Source organism: Siphateles boraxobius, unplaced genomic scaffold (genome assembly GCF_051911475.1).
Source record: "Siphateles boraxobius isolate OS27281-9 unplaced genomic scaffold, OSU_SipBor_1 12, whole genome shotgun sequence".
Taxonomy (NCBI): Eukaryota; Metazoa; Chordata; class Actinopteri; order Cypriniformes; family Leuciscidae; genus Siphateles; species Siphateles boraxobius.
The window spans coordinates 26,320,739-26,343,937 of record NW_027508722.1 but is presented as its reverse complement, the minus strand read 5'-3'; the positions used below and the strand labels follow the sequence as shown (position 1 = coordinate 26,343,937).

General features: G+C 36.8%; 2 protein-coding genes across 3 annotated transcripts; one reads left to right on the top strand and one right to left on the bottom strand.

The window, feature by feature from the left end:
• Positions 1-1,616: 1,616 nt before the first annotated feature.
• zufsp (zinc finger containing ubiquitin peptidase 1) lies at positions 1,617-6,962 on the bottom strand. Of its 2 annotated transcripts, none has more exons than XM_077216602.1 (12): positions 6,865-6,962; positions 5,383-5,929; positions 5,204-5,305; positions 5,023-5,082; positions 4,830-4,937; positions 4,542-4,651; positions 4,238-4,406; positions 3,318-3,503; positions 3,082-3,244; positions 2,385-2,548; positions 2,030-2,250; positions 1,617-1,840 (listed from the first exon to the last, which is right to left on the bottom strand). In XM_077216602.1, the coding sequence occupies exons 2-12, from the start codon at positions 5,918-5,920 to the stop codon at positions 1,793-1,795; spliced, it is 1,869 nt and encodes a 622-aa protein (XP_077072717.1). In that variant the 5' UTR covers positions 5,921-5,929; positions 6,865-6,962; the 3' UTR covers positions 1,617-1,792. The 2 variants fall into 2 exon arrangements, with proteins under 2 accessions (XP_077072717.1, XP_077072725.1); XM_077216610.1 differs by having other exon boundaries at positions 5,216-5,305; positions 6,865-6,952.
• Positions 6,955-20,005, top strand: kpna5 (karyopherin alpha 5 (importin alpha 6)). The gene is made up of 14 exons (XM_077216621.1): positions 6,955-7,085; positions 9,369-9,502; positions 9,685-9,786; positions 10,536-10,635; positions 10,716-10,810; positions 10,901-11,032; positions 11,142-11,230; positions 14,397-14,496; positions 14,655-14,818; positions 14,915-14,993; positions 15,088-15,213; positions 15,301-15,428; positions 17,477-17,655; positions 18,136-20,005. Exons 1-14 carry the CDS (start codon positions 7,082-7,084, stop codon positions 18,321-18,323), a joined length of 1,620 nt encoding a protein of 539 aa, XP_077072736.1. The 5' UTR covers positions 6,955-7,081; the 3' UTR covers positions 18,324-20,005.
• The last annotated feature ends 3,194 nt before the right edge of the window (positions 20,006-23,199 follow it).

Sequence of the window (23,199 nt, the reverse complement as noted above, 5' to 3'; positions counted from 1 at the left end):
ATACATGATTAGAACAGATTTAAATCTTATCTGTATACAATGATTTACTCGAATATAACTTAAATGCACTGTAGGAATGATAAGATAGGTGGAAACATTCAAGAGGTAGTGGTTCATAAGAGTCTTAAAAGAGATAAAGTCAACCCAAAAATTAACACACAGATAATGTGTCATATAAAGTTCACTATTAGTAAAATCTTCTCATGATTATGAAATTAAGATTCTGTCATCATTTATTCCCCCTCATGTTTTTCCACACCTGTATAACTTTCTTAATCAGGATCAAAATCTGCAGAATAAGCCTCAGCCCCCATTTACTATCTTTGGGAAAAAGGCTGTCACTAACATCTCCTTTTGTCGTACAGCTTAAGAACAACATGAAATGACAGAATCTTTATTGTGAGAATTTTTACTGATGGTGAACTTGATAATCATACTTTCACTGTTAGCACACACAATTACAGTTAGGTGAATTGAGGTTTCAGACTGTGAGAAAGTTTGTTTCTTCCCTCTCCCCTAGGATCAGTGTGTCATCTGCCATACAATAAAATAATTAAAACAACTAAGCCTTTCCAATGTACAATAGGCGGTTTTCACAATAATGCCATAGAAGAACCATTTTGGGTTCCTCAAGTACCTTTCAGTCATTATTTCTCTAAAGAAGCATGTTTTTCAGTGTGAAGAACATTACAATTATCTAAAGAACCTTTTTCCACTATAGAGACCCTTTTGTCCCATTGAAAGGTTTAAGAGTGTGCAGTGTTGCATTTGCAATCTCATTAAAATGCTTCAGACTATTGCAAATGTTTAAATGTCTCTTTACTTTTCCTAATGACCCATAGGTCATCAATATGCCCAGAAATCCAAAGGATGTTTGGTGTCCTGCTTTTCACAAATATACCGGAGACCCCAAAAAATTTGATAAATTTTTCTGAGAAATTCATGGAAGGAAATGGTAAATTAAATAATACAGCATTTTATCTAATCTACTGTAGATTCTTATTTCAATCAAAACCACTGTTTCAGCATTAACCATGCATTAAGCCATGCTAAGAATTTTCTGTATAACAGTTATAAGTGTGAAAAAGTTTAATGGAACAAATATTGTTTTTCCTTATTAAGTATAGGATAAGAATTCTGGTTCCCCCTTAGTAATCTTTTGTACAAAAACCACATTGGGTGTGTTAGAATGTCTTAAACCCTGGTTTGTTGCCTACCTGTTGAGGCTTTGCTGTGTGGTTCACTTACCTGACATCTCTCTCTCTTTCTCTCCTCTTGAGTGACTGTGAGATTTCTCTCTGTCCTGTGACTTGCAGGTCATCTGCCCTGATAAATTAGAAAGCGTATTTTGGCCTGTTACACATTTTGGTCATAAAAAAGAGAAAGGAGGTAAGGTTCTGTAAATAATTAGAATTTCGCCTGCGGGGTTGGAAAACCAGAGTCGTACGCTGATAGTTCAGATCGACTCACGGTGCATAAGGCAAAAGGCTGACAAACATCCCTTGACCACTGATAGGGTCAACAATGGATACCACGTGCATAAAACTGTAGTTAAAAAACAAAATGAACTAATCATTCAATGAATCAAAACCTGAAGAACTGAAGATTCACGCACATGATGACACAATAATAATTTATTATTGACTTATTGTGCAGCTAGTAAGATAAAACTCTTTATTTATTATTGTTTGACATTTATACAAAAATACAGTGTTTCATAGTCTGTTTCAAGAGACTAGTAGATAAAAGTAGCTGGGAATACATAAAACTGCAGCAGATGTGCACAACTGCATCAAGGAATTTTCTCAGCACATAATGTTCTTGAATTGAGAATGCGGCTCTGAAAAACAAACACGCCATTCAGTAGTTGAACAGTATGACATAGACTGCACATACAAAAATACCTAGATGAAATACATTACTGAAATTAAGAGTAAATTATTCAAATAAATAAATAATAGTTCATTTTAGCAGTTATAATGCACAAATAAATAACTAAAGCATTGAATTCCTAATAGGTCTAAATTACCTGTTTCTCTTCGGGAGTTAGCACCCCTTCTACGGCGACCACTTGATACTGTCTGTGTTTTAGGCCACCGGGCAATTTGCGCATACGCCGTGCCATAGTAGCTACTGTATTCTGCGACAACACTCTCCTTATTTCCCCAGGTGCAAACTCCGGATCAAAGAGGAGCAGAAACAGGTTGCCATTTACTTTCTGTTCCACTCCTACAATCGAGCGGCTGTGGCCTGATCATAAAGACAGAACATGTATTGTACGTCATCTTACAAAGGCGATTCTTTTCCTGGGAGGTCAATGCTATCTAGACTTTCATGAGGGACAAGTGCTGTAGTTTACAAGTGAGACCCGAGTCTTGAAATACCTTGGTGCTGGAGGTATAAAGGTGGTAATGTTGTTTGCACTACTTTGGGCGGCAGTCTTGCACTCCTACTGGCAGAATGCGAGAAATATTGTTTTACCCACTCAAACATTCTGAGGTGTGTGTCTCCTGGGCCAGTGGGCTTGTGAAAATCCACAATCCGGGCTCTAAAATTTAAGGAAATTTAAGATATGAAATGAATATTATTTAAGCTATGTTAATGTACTGCCGTGTTAAGAAGTTTAGAGTCAGTAAGATTTTACAATGTTTTTGAAATAGGTCTTCTGTGCTCACTAATGCTGCGTTCATGAAATATTTCTACAATTGAAAGTAACTTTTTTATTTTAATATATTTTAAAATGTCATTTATTGCTGTAATGTCAAATCTGATTTTTCAGCATCATTACTCCAGTCTTCAGTGTCACATGTTCCTAAAGAAATCATTCTAATATGCTGATTTGGTGCTCAACACATATTTGTTTTGAGGAAAAAGCAATATATAAATATTTTCAGGATTCTTTGATGAATACAAAGTTCAAAAGAACAATTTATTTGAAATAGATTTTTTTTTAGCAATGTATACGTTATTACTGACATTTTTAATCAATTTAAATGCACCCTTGTTGAATAAATTTTAGTGACGCCAAACTTTTAAATGGTAGTGTATGTGTGAATGTAAACTTGGGATTTCAATATATACTTCACACTAAGGGAGGTGAGAACTGCATAGATTTCTGTAGCTCCTATCCAAGCCCGTGTCCCCTGCAGCCGATGTTTGAAGTGTGAAGCACCCTGAGGATCTGCGCCTTGAGCCCATGCCTCCTCGATCATGGCCTGCACTCTCGGGATGCTGGGAACTGAAACTGAAGGAACATTTTATGATAGGTACAACTCAACAAGGACGTAAGATTATACATGATGTTGCTGATGTTGTACCAGGTAAAAGGTTATACTGCTCCATCCTGTGCAAAGATGAAAGAAGCATCTGGAAGTTTCTGTAGCCGCATCCCCAACCTTTGTCCCCCTCCGAAGAGGAGTAGTGATCAGTCTCAGCACAGAGCCACACATGCGAACAGTCGGAGGCGTCCCTCTGGAAGTACCTATACAGAGCTTCCATAAGTCCTGAAACAGAAAGTTAACCAGCGAAAATCTAAACCTTCATGCAGTTTCATTTACTACAGGTTTCTGTATAATTTAAATATAACAATTATACAATTAAAAATAATAATAATAATTAATAATAAATGATTGTTATTTATGATTTTTTTTAAACAAATAAATTCATAAAAAAATAATCATGTATAATTAATACAAAAATATATACACACGCTACCGTTCAAAAGTTTGGGTCAGTAAGACTTTTTTAAATAAATACATTTTATCCAACAAGAAGACGTTAAAATGATCAAAAGTGACAGTAATAATTTTGCCAAAAAGAATCGATTTCAGATTATCTATTTTTTTTAAATGCATCATGGCTTCCATAAAAATATTAAGCAGCACAACTGTTTTCAACATTGATAATAATAAGACATTTTTCTTGAGCACTAAATCAGCATATTAGAATAACTGGAGTAATAACCATTACATTTTAGAAAATAAAGCAGTTATTTAAAATATTTTATTTGTTTAATATTAAATTTGAAATATGTCACAATATTATGGTTTTTACTGTAGTTTTGATTAAATAAATGCAGTCTTGATGAGCATAAGAGACTTCAAACTTTTGAACAGTACTGTAAATCTAAGTCAGTTATAAAGATACAGAACTGGACAGATTTTCAGTCCAATAATTTATCAACTGGCCCAAATATGTGTAGATTACTGGTATAGCTATGATGCAGTCCCTATCAGACCTGATGTTTTGCTTCTGCCATCATCCACCCCCGAGGCCAGAGATTCAAGCATCTCCACTCTTTTCCTGTGGAACTCTGCAGGAACCATCTGACCTCGAGACACAGCCCTCTCCATATTCCTCTCCATTTGCTTGCGATAACCACCACTGTTATCAAGCCCAAACTGCTTCTAAAAACCACAGGAAGATAAAATAAAGTTTGTTTTTTGTGGTGGATTCGACACAAATGTGAGTAAATGACAGAATTGTAATATTTTGGGTGCACATTTCCTTGAATTCTAACAGTGAAGATGTCTGTAGCTTACCTGGAGCTTCTTAAAGTCCTCAGCTTCCCGTCTGCTCTCTAGCTCCCTCCACTTTTGCTCCTCTTCTTCCTGAAGCTTCCTAGCCAGATTCAGGTCTCCAGATGAATGTCCTTAAAACACCCAAACCAAATGAACATCAAGATCAACAAAAAAAGTTTTGCTGTGCCAATAGTGTCTTTCTTGATGCATTGTACTTGAAGACAACCTACAGAACTTAGGTTGCAACTCTTACAAACAATTCCATGAAATGTTTCATATGCATTTGCTTACTAAATAATATCAACATACCTGTTGCAGATGCTGAGCCGTATTCCAGGTGTAGCTCAACATGCTCCTGCAGGGAGGTGCTGCTGGAACAGCTCAAAGAACACATTGGACACTCATAACGTATCACACCTGGAGATTCCAATTATACAGTTACAGTTTAGTTTGGTCATTCACTTTTTGAATGAGCAGAGCTGCCATATCCTTGCTAACTCACCTGATATACCATTGCTTGTAGAAGATGCTTCTGTTGAAGTGCCAACATCAGGATCGGCCCCTTAAGAGGGGAAACCATATCAGACATCAATCATAGAACATTAGCGATAAAAAGAGGGTAAAATAAACAATTTGTTACTTTGTAAACATGCAAATATTCTTGATGTTTTGAGCTAACACACCTTCATTCACACCTTGGTCCTGTAAATGAAGCTCAACATGCTCCTGCAGAATAAAGCAGTCATTGCAGACCAAACTGCACATTGGACATGAAAATCGCCCTTCTGCAACACACAAAGGGAAAAGTATTAGCCTAATGGCTTACTGTAAAATAAGTTTTATGTTGTAAAGTCAAGAGCACCTTTATTAGGTGAGGACAAGCGCTTCTGCTTTGATTTTCGATGCCCATCTTCTCTCTCTCTTCTGGGGCTAGTGCTGTGTGTTTGTGTAGTCCTGACCAGTTTCATTGCACCATTCGCTGTGGCTGCAGGATGAGGTGAACTCTTCAAGCTAGTCAAGGTTTCCTGAGAGAGAGTGGTCCCTGTAATCGGAATGGCCATCTCGTTTACCTGAAAGGGTGAAGGGTGGCCAGATGACGGGGGTGAGACTCGAGACACTTTGTGCGCATTTTTCACAATGGAAGTCCTTGAAGTATTGAGACTTTGAGCACACCAGTCATTTGAGTTTTTCTGTCCACTGTCAACCACTGTTGCATTCATGTCCTTGCAGTCTTTTTCTATGTGTGCGGTGTTGATGTGGAAGCTCAGCTCATCGTACAAAACCCCGGACAAAGAGCAGAACGGGCAGACCATCACATTCTCCATGTGACTCAGGAGGAGATGGGTTCTCATCTCTGCTTCAGATGGGAGCTCTTCACAGCAGATGTCACACACAGGCATCACACAAGACTGGATGAAACAAACGGAAGAATAGTTTCAGCCAAAATTTCATAGTTACAACAGATTCTGTAAGCACAATAAAACTGGGGCAAATAAACAAACACTACCATCAAGGTGAAAAAAAACTATCAAAATGAGTGATTCGGAAAGCTTCTTACACTGTCTGAAGGATATCTAATATTCATTTATTCAGATTTTACAATAGTACAGAACTGTCACAATGACTTTAATGTATCGTGCTTTGAAATTGAATGCTTGTGGGTTTAATTATCCTACCTTAATATTACAATAGAAATTGAAGGAATGACCGAAATACATCGAAATGTATTACATGACACTATATTCATATTTAATAACTATAAACATAATTAATAATTACTATAAAATATGAAATATTCGGGAGGGGGTTTAGTTCTAAAAACCATTAGCGTGAATGGCAAGTGGAATAAGACTAAAGTGGTGGTGGTGGGGAAAGATAAATATGGTAAACATCTGTTCATATTTTAATATAAATACTATTAATATTAAACAATTATTTGTATATAATACGTACAATTCATGTAATTATACTCCTGTACAACGTTTGTTTATAAAGCCATGAAGTTATAATCGCATTTATGTGACAAATAATCGACAGTCAAAAGCTCATAACTGAAACAGATATGTTTAGCTTGGTAAATTTTTGTAAGGGACGCACTTAAAATGTCATTAGCAGCTAATAGCAAAACTCCGAGAGGCGCCTATTTGACCTACTTAAGCTGAAATCTGGATTTTAATAAGACGCTCCTGACGCGACATTATTATGCATCGATTCTGTCAACAAAACTGGACAATAAGGCTGCAACACAAACAATAACATAAGTAAATGTCTTCTTCTACTGACAACAAAAAAAATCGACTCTGAAAATATCTCGAAATAGCTATTTGAAACCAACGTAAGTTACCTTTTTTGAGGTAGAAATGTCGACTTGAACAATAACCCGTTTCGCTTTCCATTTATTTTTATTGAATGGGGCCGCTCATGAAGACCGGAAACAGCATCGGAAGTGACGTTCACGCTTACAGTCGACGCCATATTGCCCTCAGCTGGAGGAACGCGGGAGGGTCTTGAGAGAAATATTAAAACCCACGACCAGCGTTTCCCTCTCCGAACCACGACTAATGGGTGAGAATCATACACTATCTAAGATGTAAATGTATTTTCTTTTCATGAAGCGAATGAGGTAACATGGCCCTTAGACAGAGTAATTAAACATTTTGACGTTTATGCCAAGCTAGCATAACACGGTTAGCATATTAGCATCGAGCACAGTTTAGGATGAAAGTGGAAAAGCTTGCTGGAATTAAGGGTTTATAAACCTCTAACGTATTAAAAGTGTGTTTGTGGCTTTATATGACTGATTTGATTTGTGACTTGTATGGTCTTGGTTCCAACTGTCCAGCTATTGCACACTATGTTCTAATGCGCATCAGAAATATATGGATACTAGGAACATGTAGTTGTTTGATGAGCCATATAAACTGTGCTATCAATGTTGAAGCCTGAGTATGTTGCTTTTTAAGCCTCAGAAGCCAATGTTTAAGCCTGAGTAAGTTAGTAGTTTAAGCTTATGTAGTGTGTGGACAAATGTGTGTGTATTAGTCCAGCCCTCCCTTATCCCATCCTGTATGATTTTCTTTTTTCCACTGTGAAACACAAAAGATGTAAGAAACTTCATCTTCGGAACACAAATGAAGATCTTTTTGATTAAATCTGAGATTTTTCTGTCCATCCATTGACAGCTACGCAACTACCACTTTAACGCTTCAAAAAGTTCATTAAGAGATCGTAAAACTAATCCATAAGAATTGAGCGGTTTAGACCAAAAGTTCTGAAGAGACATGATCGCTTTATATGATGAACAGATTGAATTGAGGCTTTTATTCACATAAAACATTAATCAACTCACACATCAGTTGTGGTAAACGGAAGCGCAACTATCTTTGCTTGATGTGCAAGAACTGAGGTACATTCTCGTGTGGTCCACAGTAAGTTTGAGCTTCCGTAAGAACCAATGAGGTTCATTATCTTCTGTTACTCGCATAGACTGTATAAAACAATGGACATAATGTCACCCGTAGGTTTCTGAAGAGCATTTTTAAAGCCCAAAGCGGGCGGACCCGCCGTCACTATCTTGGCACTCCCTCACATCCGAAAATGGGAGAATAGGCGGGATGTGGGTGGAGCTGAGGTCTCTGGTTTTACAGTCTATGGTAATTACAGGCCTGTTTGCTACACACATTTTTGAGGACATTTCAACAATTAAAACACATGCTTCCAATATAGTCTGTGTTAGTAAATGTTACGCTATTTATGAAATGCATGCGTAACATTATATGACAACGTTTCAAACTGTTTTATACAGTCTGTGGTTTCAGCCTACAGCTAATCACAGTCTGTCGAATTCTGAACTGTAGTAAAGTTTTAAGTAAAATTATCAATAATAAATAAATAAATAAATAAATAAAATCATCTTAGAATTTCACTCACTGGAAAAAATGGAACCCGGACTTCTTGGATGGTCTGTTAGTACAATTAACTGCATAGCAAGCCATATTATTTGATAATTGTATGAAATAATCCAGAAAAAATGCACAAACACAGCAGAGACCATAACAGACTAGAATTAGCTGAGGTGATGTGACCGCTAACAGACAGCAGGTTGCCGCTTTGTTACGCAGTGCGTTTGAGCTTCTGCAAGAACCAATGAAGTTTGTTCTGATCAATGTTTATGTAAATAAAACCCTAAATTCAATCTGCTCATCATATAAAATGATCGTGTCTCTTCATAGAATTTGGAATAAAACATTAAATTCATAGGGATTTGTTTTACGAGCTCTTTAAAAACATTTTGAAGCGTCAAAATAGTAGTTGCGTAGCTGTCAATGGAGGGGCAGAAATCGCTCAGATTTCATCAAAAAGATCTTCATTTGTGTTCCGAAGACGAAAGTGTCTTACGGGTTTGGAACGACAAGAGGGTGAGTAATAAATGACATAATTTTCATTTATGGGTGAACTATTCCTTTAAATTGCAGTAATCAGTAATTAATTACAGTTAGTAACGCATTACACCCAACACTGTTCTGAACTGTTTACTTAAAGAAGCTGAACAACAAGAACATTATCAGATAATGAAGGAAGTTTAGCATGCAAAGTGTCAGTTAGTACTGGTGTTACACAGGAAATGCTTGTATTGACAATGTGACAAACATAATTTGCTTTCAGATAAACCATTCCTTTGGTCTTCACATGCTATTTGGCTCAAATTATAAGGAGAACTGCATACTGGCTCAACCAGTTATGTATCTTGAATGCATTGCTATAGGCTCGAAGTTGATGTGCAGAATAGACAACAGAAATTGAGTATCAGAATGTGCATCTGACCACATTCCTTTCTCTAATCTGAAGACGCAATGGCAAGCCCGGGCAAAGAAAACGATCGAATGAAGAGCTACAAGAATAAAGCCCTGAACACCCAGGAAATGCGTAGACGGAGAGAGGAGGAGGGGATACAGCTCCGTAAACAGAAGAGGGAGGAGCAGGTTTGCCATCATTATTTCTTCCTTATTATACAAACACATTAAACGACATTTGTGTTTATGAAGGTTTGATTGTACATTATGGAATAAAACTGTGTATATTGAAGGGTTATATGACTGGATTTGTTTATTTAACATATCAGTTCTGTGTACATATTAAATTTAATTGTTCTACATCTCTGTAGCTGTTCAAGAGGAGGAATGTGTGTATACCACCTGGTGATGAGTCCATGCTTGAATGCCCCATTCAAGACCCTGATATCAGCTCCACTGTACCTGTATCAGGTGTAAGTAATCCAGTCAAACACTATCTAAACAATATTTCCCTTACACCAATGCTCAGACAGTCAAATTCACAGAGAACAGACATAAGTGTCAGTATTTTTGCCATGCTTGTTTATTATATTAATATTTAATATTTTTAAATATTTATATTAGTATCATAAATTTAAGAATACTGAATTGACTATACAGTACTTCAAATATACCAAAGCTGTTTATGTTGTGTAATAAGGAAGCAGGTTATAGAATTATTTAATATAATTGATATCATTATATTAATCATATATATATATATATATATATATATATATATATATATATATATATATATATATATATATATTATACTGCAAAGGCTGCACTTTTTTGTTGCAAAAATACATGTTAAAAACATGTTAAAACACAAGTTATTTCTATTTAAAATGAGTTTGGTTTCCCTTTTTATACATTTTAAAATGTTGATATATTTTATTTTTTTATTTTCAATTTTTTTACTGTGATGGGAAAACTGTATTTTCAGCAGCCATTTCTCTTCTATGTCACATGATCTGTCAGAAATCATTTTTATATGCTGATTTGGTGTGCAAGAAAATGTTCTTATACCAATTGTAAAAAAGGTTGTGCTGCTTAATATTTATGTGGAAACACATTTACATCTTGCATTACATGACCAATATTGGCACGTTTTGTCAATTTTCCTGGTACATTTTAAACCTTTTTAACTAAAAAAGCAACATTGTGTCAATCTGTGCAGGAAGGAGTTATTACCCAAGACATGATTCAAATGATGTTCTCTGAAGATCCAGACCAGCAGCTCATAGCCACTCAGAAGTTCAGAAAGTTACTCTCTAAAGGTTGGTGTCTTCATTCCTAAGTCTCATAGATTCAAGGATGACAATCATTTAAAGATTAAGATGTTATCGATTTCCCTCAGAGCCCAATCCTCCCATTGATGAGGTCATCCTCACACCTGGTGTCGTCAACCGATTTGTTGAATTCCTAAAAAGGAGTGATAACTGCACTCTGCAGGTAAGAACATGTCCGATTACAAGCCCTATTACAAGCTAAATTGCCATTACAGCCAAGCTTTAAGATGGTATTGATGCTTGTTTTTACCAGTTTGAAGCAGCCTGGGCCCTGACCAACATTGCCTCAGGGACCTTCCATCACACCAAGGTGGTCGTTGAGACAGGGGCTGTGCCTATCTTCATAGAGCTGCTCAACTCAGAGTATGAGGATGTACAAGAGCAGGTGATATTTGCAGATTGAGACCTAAATCATGCCTTTCAGCCAATAGCTGCTTCATCAGATCTCCACAGCAGCATGAAAATGATCTGTTGTGTGTAACTGTTTTTTGCAGGCAGTGTGGGCATTAGGAAATATTGCCGGGGATAATGCAGAGTGCAGAGACTATGTCCTCAACTGTGGCATCTTGCCCTCTCTTCAGCAGTGAGTGCCTTCTACTCATCCCAAAACTGCAATTGCATGTGTTTATATTTGTTGCTTTTAAAGAAATGTATAATACTTGCTGGAAGCTATCCCTAATGTCAGGAAAATGGCATAAACGCACATTTCCAAACCCTGAACAAGCAAATATTTTGAGCTGTGATGTTAAATACAGACATGGAAAATATAAGTTGGTTTCATGATTTTAAAAGAGGTCTTCAAACAAATTGGACGCTGTTAACTAGGGCTGCCACCGGCTAAAAAGTTTTCTAGTCTGACGTTTATGAACTAATTTAATTACTTGAATATATGGAGTGTCATCGGAAACCGGCTTCAGTTTCGGGGCTGAGAAAGAATATTGTTACATTGTTCTATATTAGAGAGAAATACTCACTAAAATATAATAATGAGCATTTAAAATAGAAATAAAGCACTCAAATTGCTGCAGCACAACGGCAACAGTAATGATTATGAATGTGTCGGAAAAAACAGCACGTTTTAAAAAACGTTTTAACAATTTATTATTAAACTAGTGATTTCTTACTCGTCATCTCCATGGTATAGGAAATGCACATTAAGTTAAGCATGCAGTAAACGCGGTACTAATTTAGCTTCCACACTACGCACAAACACACATGCACCTAATAAAGCGCACATTTATCTACCGGTAGGTTAACATTAATGTTAGAGTGATCGCCCATGTTAACATTAGGCTGCTATTTGCATGTTTCCAATGATAAGTCATGCCTGAGGCTGATGAATGTCAGGCGAATGTTTGGATTTCCTGCCACATGGAATAGCCATGTTAACGAACTGTCCATTACGGACTCCTTGACTTCGACCAATTCTTATGGATTTTTTTTCTTTGTGACTAAAGGACCTATTTAAATTGAGTCGACTAAGGCTCTTCTCGTCAAATATTATGGGGCAGCCCTGCTACTGTTCACATATCTACAATACTAAAATGCAATTTAAGTGATATACACATTACACAACCATTCAACAGTTTGGGGTCAACATTTTTTTAAATTGTTTTAAAAGAAGTCTCATCAAGGCTGCATTTACTTAATCAAAAGTACAGTAAAAACAGTAATATTGTGAAATATTATTACAATTTAAAATAACTTTTCTGTTTTTATATATTTCAAAATTTCCTGTGATCGCGAAGCTGAATTTTCAGCAGACATTACTCCAATTTTTAGTACTCCAAGATGTGTGTGTGTTTCTTTGAAATAAATACTTTTATTTATGTTTGTATGTGTTAGATCTGAACGATTCTGGATAAATTGAGAATTACGTGTTTTTAAAAAAAAAAAATCACGATTCTCCTACAATTCTGAACTGAAACCTGAAAAAATAACATGTAATTTACTAGAAGTTCTTGACAAAATGGTAATTGCTTCAGTCTTTTTAAAAAAAGTTAATTGTAACTTAATTGTTTCATTTACTGGATGAATCAGCATTTAACAAATCTCTAAAATGAATGATTCAATGACAAATTTTTTTTTTTTACAGTCACTTTTTTTATAGTCACCACCTAGATACAATCTTTATATTTGATGCGTCAATTTACTTTCAAAAGGTGATTTTCTTCATATTGATCTCTACGTAGACATCAGTGTTTATATCTGAACTATAAACTTTTATCCTAGTACTTATCTGATAATTTAACATTTGTAACAAAAATAATGATACAGTGTCTGTGTGGTTAAAAAGAGTTTGTGAAGCTGTTTAAGTCTTAAGTTAAGATCTGAAATGTAATTTAGAATTTTTCACAAATTCTTACTACAGAAGCACATTTTAAGTTGATTTAGGATTGTTATCCTATCTTAAAAAATCTCATCTTATTTGTAGTTAGGAAATCTTAAAACCCTCCATCGAGTTCGGTAATCAACTCTCTGGTCCGTTACCAAGCAACCTACAACGCGCAAACAGCTGCTGTGAAGTAAAATGGAAAAACTCTAGTCTAGAGATTAAAATGAAGAAGCAAAATAAGTGGTTGTAATGAAGGTATGTTGTTGTGGGAAGGAGGTGGGAACTGGCAAACAATTAACAACGTTAATAATCATAAAATAATTAAACACAAAACGAAAGTTAAGGCGGCAGCCCCTCACAGCTTACTGCCACACACATTAACTAAACTAAACACAAAGCAAAATAAGCCAGGTCTTGTCCTCTCTCGTCCTTCACTGTCGTCGCTCTTCCTTCGTCGCTCGTGCTGTTTTTTACACGGCCCTCTGCCTGGTCCTGCTTGCCACAGTGGTGTTTTTCATTAAATTAAGTTTTGATAAGCTTGGTAGAAAAGGAAAAGCCTAATCCTTTTATTTCATAAGAGTCTGTAATTATTTGTCAGAGTTTTGTCCCCAAAGTGCAGCACATCATTTACGTGTTCACAAAGTCTCTCCACCATCAAACATCGCTGTTCTTCATCTTGTATCATTAATAAATGTGACGTCATTCTCAGACAGGGCTATTATTATTATGTGATTTTTACAGTTGGTTTTCAAATAATTTTGAAGTTAGGACACCATTGGGGTTGTCCTAAAGTTAAGACAGTTTTTAGGAATTTTTTGTGGAGTTAGGATGCTTCTGTAATACCATTTTCCTATCTGTAGTTAAGATAAGATTATTCACTTAAGAAATGTCATTTTGTAATAGCTTTTGTCCTAAATGAGGTCCTAAATGAAATTACCATGGTTACCAAACAGATAAGATAGGATTCTAAAGTTAGGATCTTTCTGTAATGCACCCCCAGATGTCTAACTGGACCAAGCAAACAGTCCAAACCTTAACCCTTTAGTTGCTAGGTTCCAAAAAAAACTATGTTCCTGTTCTTACATTATTTTTTTCTTCTCATTGTATGGATTTTAAAGGGGTTAAAAAATCATGGAATGTCTCCATGTTCAAAGAATTTAAATCTTGTTGGTTCATTTAAGTCTTTTGATTAGGAATAACAGCCGGCACTGAATAAACATCACTTCCTCATGTCATTCTGATGTTTCCCTCTCTCAAATTGCGGGTGTGTGCTTTGTGACTTGAGAGGATGTGCTTATGTTTCACTGTGCTATGAAATTTTTTCAGTGGTAGCATGTCTGTTACATAAGATTTTCCCAATGACTGCCATTTAGTGGTCTGGTTTTATTTTTCCCCAATCCCCTCGTCTCTGCAGGTTGCTTGCCAAATCAAATCGGCTCACTACCACCCGGAACGCCGTGTGGGCACTGTCCAACCTGTGCAGAGGGAAAAATCCACCTCCGGACTTTGCAAAGGTGAGTTGAGTTCGCAAACCAGTTCTAGATAAACAACATTCTAAATGGATAGTTATCACATTTCAGTCATGCACACAAACACTCTTTGTTTTAACAAGCGTTTTTCCTCTGTAAACATGATACATATACTTGACCAAGCAAATGTTCCCTCTACACAGGTGTCGCCCTGTCTAAGCGTGCTCTCCAGATTGCTCTTCAGCAGTGATCCTGATGTTCTTGCAGATGCCTGCTGGGCACTTTCATATCTGTCAGATGGACCCAACGACAAAATCCAGACAGTTATTGATTCAGGCGTGTGCCGCAGGCTGGTGGAGTTGCTCATGTGAGGAACAGGCATGCTAACACAAGCAATAAACCTTGTGGTATCTGTTTTACCACTGACTTAGGCATAAAATCCATGTGTTTTGGCCATTCACAGGCACAGTGATTACAAAGTGGTGTCTCCTGCACTGAGAGCGGTGGGGAACATTGTAACAGGAGATGATATTCAGACCCAGGTAGTGTAGCTCCTTTGTGACATGCTAAGTTGTCCACATAGAGTAAAAAATAGGAGCAATTTTTGATCTGTTGTGCTGCTCTGTCCTATGTCAGGTGATTCTGAACTGCTCCGCTCTGCCCTGCCTGCTCCATCTACTCAGCAGTCCGAAGGAATCCATCAAAAAAGAGGCCTGCTGGACAGTCTCCAATATCACTGCTGGGAACAGAGTGCAAATCCAGGTGCTTCAGCCAGACTGTGACACCAGAAGATTATTACACAACACATTGTGTCTGAACACCTGTGGGTTGATGCTCTTTCTGTTGCAGGCGGTGATTGATGCCAACATATTCCCAGTGCTAATCGAGATTCTGCAAAAAGCCGAGTTCCGCACCAGGAAGGAGGCCGCGTGGGCAATAACCAACGCTACCTCAGGTGGCACGCCAGAGCAGATGAGGTGCACTGTGGGCTCTTTTGCTTAGCTTTTTACCTCATTCTAGGAATTTGACAGGATTAATTCTGATTGGGGAGGACTCATTGCTGCTCATTATTTTTTTTAAGTTCTGAGAATGTTGATCTTAGTTTTCTTATGTAACGCATGCTAAACCACCCACATGCTGCCTCAGGTTATCATTTACCCATAATCTGTTTCAAGACAGGACTCGAAGAGCTTAGTAATTATGAGGGGATTTGGGTTAGACTAAAAACATTCATTAAACCACTGAGTAGGATCAAAGTGCATGATACATTTCTGCCCTGTAGATGGCAGTAATAGTCAGATCAGCAGACCATCATTTGGGTCAGTGGTTCTAAACTCCAGTCCTCGGGGACCCACTGCTCCATTTTTTATGTCTCCTTATTTAACACACCTCATTCAGATCACCAGGGGCCTCATTTATAAAACTGTGCGTAGGATCCTTACTAAAAGTGTACGTGCGCCAGAAAGCTAAAAATGGCGTACTCAAAAAAATATTCAGACTTATAAAACCGTGCGTACGCCAGAACCTGGGCAGAATTCACTTTATAAATCCCAGTTAGCGGAAGATTGTGCGCACATGCGTCTCCTCCCCGAAACAACCATATATGGAGCTTACAGCGCCTAGTTTTACTATGCGTATCCTCATCTGCATATCATTTGCATATGATTATTCATCCACTTGATAACCTGTTTAGGTACAAGACATTAGGAAAATATGAAATGCGGCTGTGCTGTCACATTAGTTACATTAATAAAAACTAGTAGCCTATACTTGCCTTGTTTTTGAATAAATAAATCAAATAGTATAGAATACATTTCGGAGAAAGTTTTTCTTAATCTTTTCCACTGGCCAAAGAGTATTTTTAATTGATTTATGTTTTTAATGGAAACAGATAGACCTTGTTGTGCATTATTTGCACGAAACTATTTTCTCAGACAATCTGCTATTATCATGATAAGCAATTATCTCTGTAGTTAAAACATTAAAACGAGAGGAAAAGTGTTCGAAAGCATTGCATCCACAACAAATATTTCTATTTATTGAATATAAAAAATGTAACTTCTCAGTAATGATTTCATGTCATTTAAGTGTTTAACTACATTAATCAGAATGGCATATTTAATCTAAATCTTTACAACAGAAGTAAAACAAAGTTTAAATCATTGTTTTATTTAAACTGTTATTGTGAACATGAACTGTATTTATGATTAGAACTTATAATGAAGAGTCAGTTTCACTAAACAGCCAAACGCCCTCGCTGGCGCGGACATTTAAGAAGGGATGGATGTTTGCTTCATGTGATAGGCTTGGTTTGTGAAGTTATATTTGTATTATCTTTCTGTATATGTATAATTTTCTTTAGATTTTCTGTCTAAAAGTGACCAAAAAGACATGTAACTCCAGCTCACCATCGGTGTCGCCAAACTGCTCCATCTACCAAAACGTTTGTACGCATGGGTCAGAGTTTGCGTGAAGGTGCGCAAATTTTCCCGTCAAGTTTGTTTTTATGAATCACAACTTGTGCATCGTAAGTGGCGTACGCCTCTTTCAGGGCCTGTTTTGTGCGTACGCAATGGTTATAAATGAGGCCCCTGCTCTTTAGGAGAGACTCCTTGATCTGAACTGAGTGTGTCAGATAAGAGATGCATACAAGATGTGCAGAGCAGTGGGTCCCGACGACTGGAGTTGAGAACCACTGATTTAGGTGATTTAAAAAATGTATACAATATTTTTGAGGTTTTGTAAATACTAGGGATGCCAATTTAACACAATAATTTACTTTACTTAATAATAAAAACATGAAGACTATTAATCATATGTTAAAATGCAGTTAAAAAAAATCCAATTTATGTGATTTTCTTTTTTCCTGATGTTCCAAGAAGTCCTAAATTATGTAGTACCCCCCCCCCCCCCATTTAGATATGTTATATTTAACCCAACATATACATTATAGGAGAGAAAGCTATGTGTTCTGGGGTTTAAAGGATACTTTTTAAATGCTTGTAATGTTTTGTTTTACACACAGGTACTTGGTTTCTCTCAACACCATAAAGCCCATGTGTGACCTACTCACGGTGATGGACTCCAAGATTGTGCAGGTGGCTCTGAACGGTCTGGAAAACATTCTTAGACTGGGAGAACAAGAGTCCAAACAGAACGGATCGGGCCTCAACCCTTATTGTGCCCTCATTGAAGAGGCTTACGGTAGGCATGCGTCACCTCATACTTTGTCAGCTTATGCGTTTTTTATTTTATTTTGATTTCCAGGTTTAGAAATTGTATTTATAAATAATAATCAACATTATAAATATTTGTAATTAAGTTCTAAAATATTTACTGAATCTTTAGAAAATTATTTACAAATCATTATCCAATAATCTCAAACAACTGGAAAACTAGTGGGAATGTATTATTAAAAGAGGTGTGGGAACAACATATGATTATCAGGTTGATGGTGGTGGATATTATTAAATTTTATACTTGAAAACATTATTATTGTTAATTATAATTATATTATTATTAAATAATAGTATTTTTGTGTTTGATTAGCTGCTGTTTTTTGCAGGCCTATTTTTTTATGTAAACATTTTGAATTGTCATGCTTCATGCAAACACTTTTTTTTCATTTTTTTTTTTCATGCTGATTGTTTATTTGTTTCTATTTTGACTGATGTTCCCCCTCAGGCTTAGACAAGATTGAGTTCCTGCAGAGCCATGAGAACCAGGAGATTTACCAGAAGGCCTTTGACCTGATCGAGCACTACTTCGGGGTGGAGGAGGAAGACGCTAGCATCGTTCCGCAGGTGGATCAGAATCAGGGCCAGTACATTTTCCAGCAGCCTGAGGGACCGATGGAGGGCTTCCAGCTCTAACCCTTACACCTGTGCTACTGGCCAATCTCCAGGCCTTGCTTCCTCCACCCTGCTTGGAGTCTCCTCTCCCTCCCTCTCATCAGCGCAGGACCTCCGCTCCAGCCTCACTCCAAGACAAGGAGGCCCGGACCTGCTACTCACAGCAGAGATGACCCCTGCGCCCCCCCAAACCCAACCCACTAAATCTCCTATTTCCATCCTGCCCATCTTCCAAGCTCTTTTATCGAGAGAGAAGATCTGTGAGGTGAACCAAGGAGGGCAAAGCTCAGAGTCTGTAGTCTAAGTCCAGTTGAGACTTACAGAAGGCATTTTGCTTTTATTATTATTGTTGTTGATGTTATTATTATTAGACATTGGCACTGGTGTCCTGTAAATTAAACTTTACTCCATGTCCCTTGAGAAATGTGAAACTACCTCTTCAATCAGAAAACAAAATGTTTGACAAACACCCAGCCTTTAGCTCTGACAGTTCTCTTCTCTTGCTAAGCAAATGCCTCTATGCAAACAAATATATAATTTTGAGGTGGCAGAAATCATAAGGTCTATTGTAGTGTTTGGCCAGGCAGAGTAATTAATGTATTTGCATTGATACATTTGCATTGGATGTATTCCTTGACTTTGTGTTCCATCACAGACACTGTGTTTGTTCACAATGCATCCATCCTGAGGGCATGTCAAGCCTAGTTACACTATTTATTTTGGCGTTTTGTTAACTAACAGCAAACTGCTGACCTTGGAGATTCATAGCCGTATTTATTGTTCTTTGGAAGGAACCGGTCTGTGGGCTCCGGCTGTTGGGAGACCAGCACATAGCCCACTTCCTCTCAGCACCCACTTTGCTAATGCTGTTAATGCGTTAAAAGCGTCGCATGAAATTATTTAAGTGTGGTCATGTGATCACCAAGATGCAGTTGTTTGTATGTATGCATATCATTGGGTTTCTCATCTCACCTGAAGGTGTTTCTTTTTGTGCTGACTGGCTTTAATTGATTTATTTAATGTCACATGTTAGAAAGTGTTGAGATGTAGTGAAATGTGTATATTATATATACATTGAGGATAGGAGGAAGATGTTTTTCAGTGAAATGGTCTTGGTGTGCAGTGAAATACTAATATAAGGAAAGCGTCTTTTTAATAGCATTCTTCATTCGAATGTCCCCCACTAGTGCTCAAAATTCTCAAAAAAAGAAAAGAATTTATACAAGTTCCTTAATCGCGTCAACTGAATTTTACATGCAGAAGATTGCCTTTGTCATGAAACCTGTCTGGCACAAAGTTCCTCTGTTCTTTGTTTTTTGTGTGATTATTTACTTCCTCCTCATGTTCTGGCCGTAAATCACAGCACCCATTTACCTTTGAAACAAGTTTGATCCAAATAAGAGTTATAATAATGGAAAGTTAGTATATTTACAAAAAAAATCATTGAGATTGTAAAATGAAACTTTATCAAGCACATTGAATTGTGTATAGTTTTGTAAAATTTCTCATGTTTTTACAATGTTTTCTAAGTTTGGGTTGTTGTTTTTTTGCATATGAGAAAAAACCCATCTGTGTTTTAAGTTATCATTGGTACAACCCTTCAGTATAGAGGAAGAGAGGAGATCATTGCTTTCCTCGAGGACAAATGTTGATATTGTGTGAAATAATGTAGGCAAATAAAATGTTTCTGTTACACATTTAAATAAGTGTACTGTGGTTTAATTGAGCGATAAGATGCAGAAGTTCTTGCTGAATATAGTCTGCTTTCTAGCGAAGCACAGCCTCGAGCCATGACCAAAAACGGTTTTAAACAGTGGAACTTGTGAGTGATTCTATAATTGGAGATACATTTTGCATTTCAAAAAGTTAAGGAAAAAACTGTTCACTAACAGAAATTCTTTCCAGTATCTTATTGTCAACATATTCAATTTTAATAATTCTGTGCTTGCCGAACACGTTAATCTTACGTTATCTTTTACCTTTTTTTTACTTTTTACGAAAAAGCTGATTTCTTTATACAGTAGTCAACATTTGAAGTGGATCAAAAAGGTTACCGGTAATCAAAGTTGTCCTAAGACAAGAATGGTATTGTAATTCATGTATAACTTTGATGAAAGGTTTTGATCCACTTTAAAATGTTGACTACTGTAGTACTGTTTGTCGACTCTGTTACTGTCAACTGTGTTACATACTGCCAACATTGTTACTCTAGCTTGGTTTGCCGATTACAGAATTGACAATTTTAAACTTTTTAGCCCAAAACTCCTAGTATAATTGCTAAGAGCACATGGCACTAATGAAATCATGATTAAAAGACTTTTAAACAACCCACTGTGTGATCCGTGATAAATTCTGTTTTCCTTTTGATATTGTGGTAACAATTTGGACATTTCACAAAACTCTTAGTGTAAGAACTTTTTAGATTAAAACATTTTCTCAGAGAGAGGAGCACACACCTTTCAGTGCTTCAGATCTTATTTGTGAGGAAAAAATGATTTCTTGTATCTTCCATAGTTATGGGTGATAATTCCACCAATTTAAAGCAAAGTATTGTAAGATTGATGGACACAGTTTCATAAGATAAAAGTTATTTTGAAACAATGTTGTAGAATTTGGGAAATTACTATTTAGGGGTTTTATAAATTAAATATTACCAAAATTAAATATTTTACATGATGAGAAAAAATACACTGACTAATTTGGATAGGAAATCATGATTTTCAGCTATATAAGACACTTTTTGCACAAAATGTTATGGCCTTTAACATCATGTTATCCATTACAATGATTAACATTTTATTGAAATTAAAAATATTAACCATTTGAAAAAAGACACCAAATGTACCTTCAATTATAGAATCACCCTTGTGCTTATGGACAACCTCGTGCGTGACATTCAAAGGTGTCCATATATTTGCACAGAAGATCAATTAAAAAGCAGGGCAGTGAAACGCAGAAACCTTATGAACTGCGAATCAATGGCTTTGAATACAAAAGGACATGGTCAGTTTTACCAAGATACCAAGACAGCTGACGGCAACATTGCTCAAAAAGTTGCCCTTTGTATCACATTAACACTATATATTGCTTTCATAAGTGTTAGTGTTCACGCATTATTTCCGTGAGACATAAACTCCAAAAACAATATCCTACCTGCGGAAAGACGTAAGATCTGTTTGATTCATACCATTTGAATCACTCTGTGGTTTACATGGGGTGTGTGACTGGCAAGATACAGACAAAAACATAGACTAAACATGAATCATTTATGTGTTGCATCTTAAATTCCACAGAAACAAAAGTAGATGTGGGACTGTTGTGCGCTAATAAAAGCAAGTCAAGGAAGTTAACAAGCATGCGGTCTTGGAACACTACAGCAAAACGATTTAAACTTTAGTCGGGGAGCCAAAGTCTCAAAAGCTCAATAAAATGGGTTGGACCTGACATGGTCTGTCATACTTTTTATTTGTGTTTTTTCTGTTAACTCTGACCCTAAGAACCAATAATTGGAGGGTCTGCGCTGCTAGAAATATCGCAAAACAAAATTTGTGGCCATTTTAGTGTATGCACCCTTTATTTTTTTATCAGAAAATGTGAAAAAAATAAAATAAAATAAAAATAGGCGTTTTCTCACTTTTTTCCAATATTTTCATCTTTACTTCATTAGCAATCAACTATTACCCTAAGTTATGACGTCAGTCAATATGCCGCTCTTTTCACCAAACAAAACTCATTTCACAGAAAAAATGATAAAAATCCAACCAAAATCAATGGATCTGTGATGATTTCACTACTAGTTGGCGATCAACAGGCTCAGAACTCAAAATTCTTAAAAACATGCTGGATATTTAGCATCATGGCACACTTACACACACACCCATGATCTTAGTAATTTGAATGAGTTAGGAACAACAAACCAACGGTTACCAACGGACTTTGAAGCTGCTCATCATTATCCATGGTAAGTGACAGTTACTTTAGTGAATACCGGTAGGGTCTGCCCCAGCGTTTTGCGAAAATAATGGTAATATGGATATTGTAATGGTAATTAACTGAAAGGACCACGCCAGTCTTCAAAAAAGTATATTTCTGATGATTCCTCATCCCAAACGTATCCCTGTAGCAGCAGCATTCATTCTCTACTAGTTTACTTAGCTAGCTTTAGCTGTTTTAGCTAATTTCGGTGGTTTCTTTAAAGGGGCCATTACTCCTCACAGGAATGGGGTAGAGACTTACTTTTTTTAAAAGTGCTACGAATCCTATGCTCTACGAGAGGTATCTGTCCTATATGTCTATTTTGCTTCGACCGGAAGTTGAGAAATTGTGAAAATTTCAACTGGACTTGCTAGGTAAAGAAATAGACATGAGAATAAATGCTGCTACAGGGATACGTTTGGAGCGAGGAATCATTAGAAATATACTTGTATGCTTGTACTCGTACTTGTAAGCTGGATAAATTTGGGGACATCATTTACGCATATGGAAGTGAGAGGTTTGGTGCGGAAAAAAGGAAGGAAAAAGTACAAAGTACTCCTGCTGTATCTAGACGGCAGCAGAAAATTGAAGGGTTAGTTAGAGAAAGGAGTCAGCTGAGGAAGCTATGGAAAAAAGCATAACAAAGTCAGAAGGAGGGACTCAATCTCTTACAAAGGGCCATAAAAGATAAGCTTGCAACATTACGCAGAGCTGAGCGCCTACGGAAACGCTACAAAAAGAAGGAGCGTGCGAGGGCTAATTTCTATAAAGACCCATTCAAATTCGTAAAGAAGTTATTCACCAGTGAGAAGAATGGCACTTTAAAGGCATCTAGGGTTGAGCTAGAGAGATATTTGGAGGAAACGCATACAGATGCAAAAAGGCATGAGCCTATGTCAATTCCGTCAGATATCCCACCTAT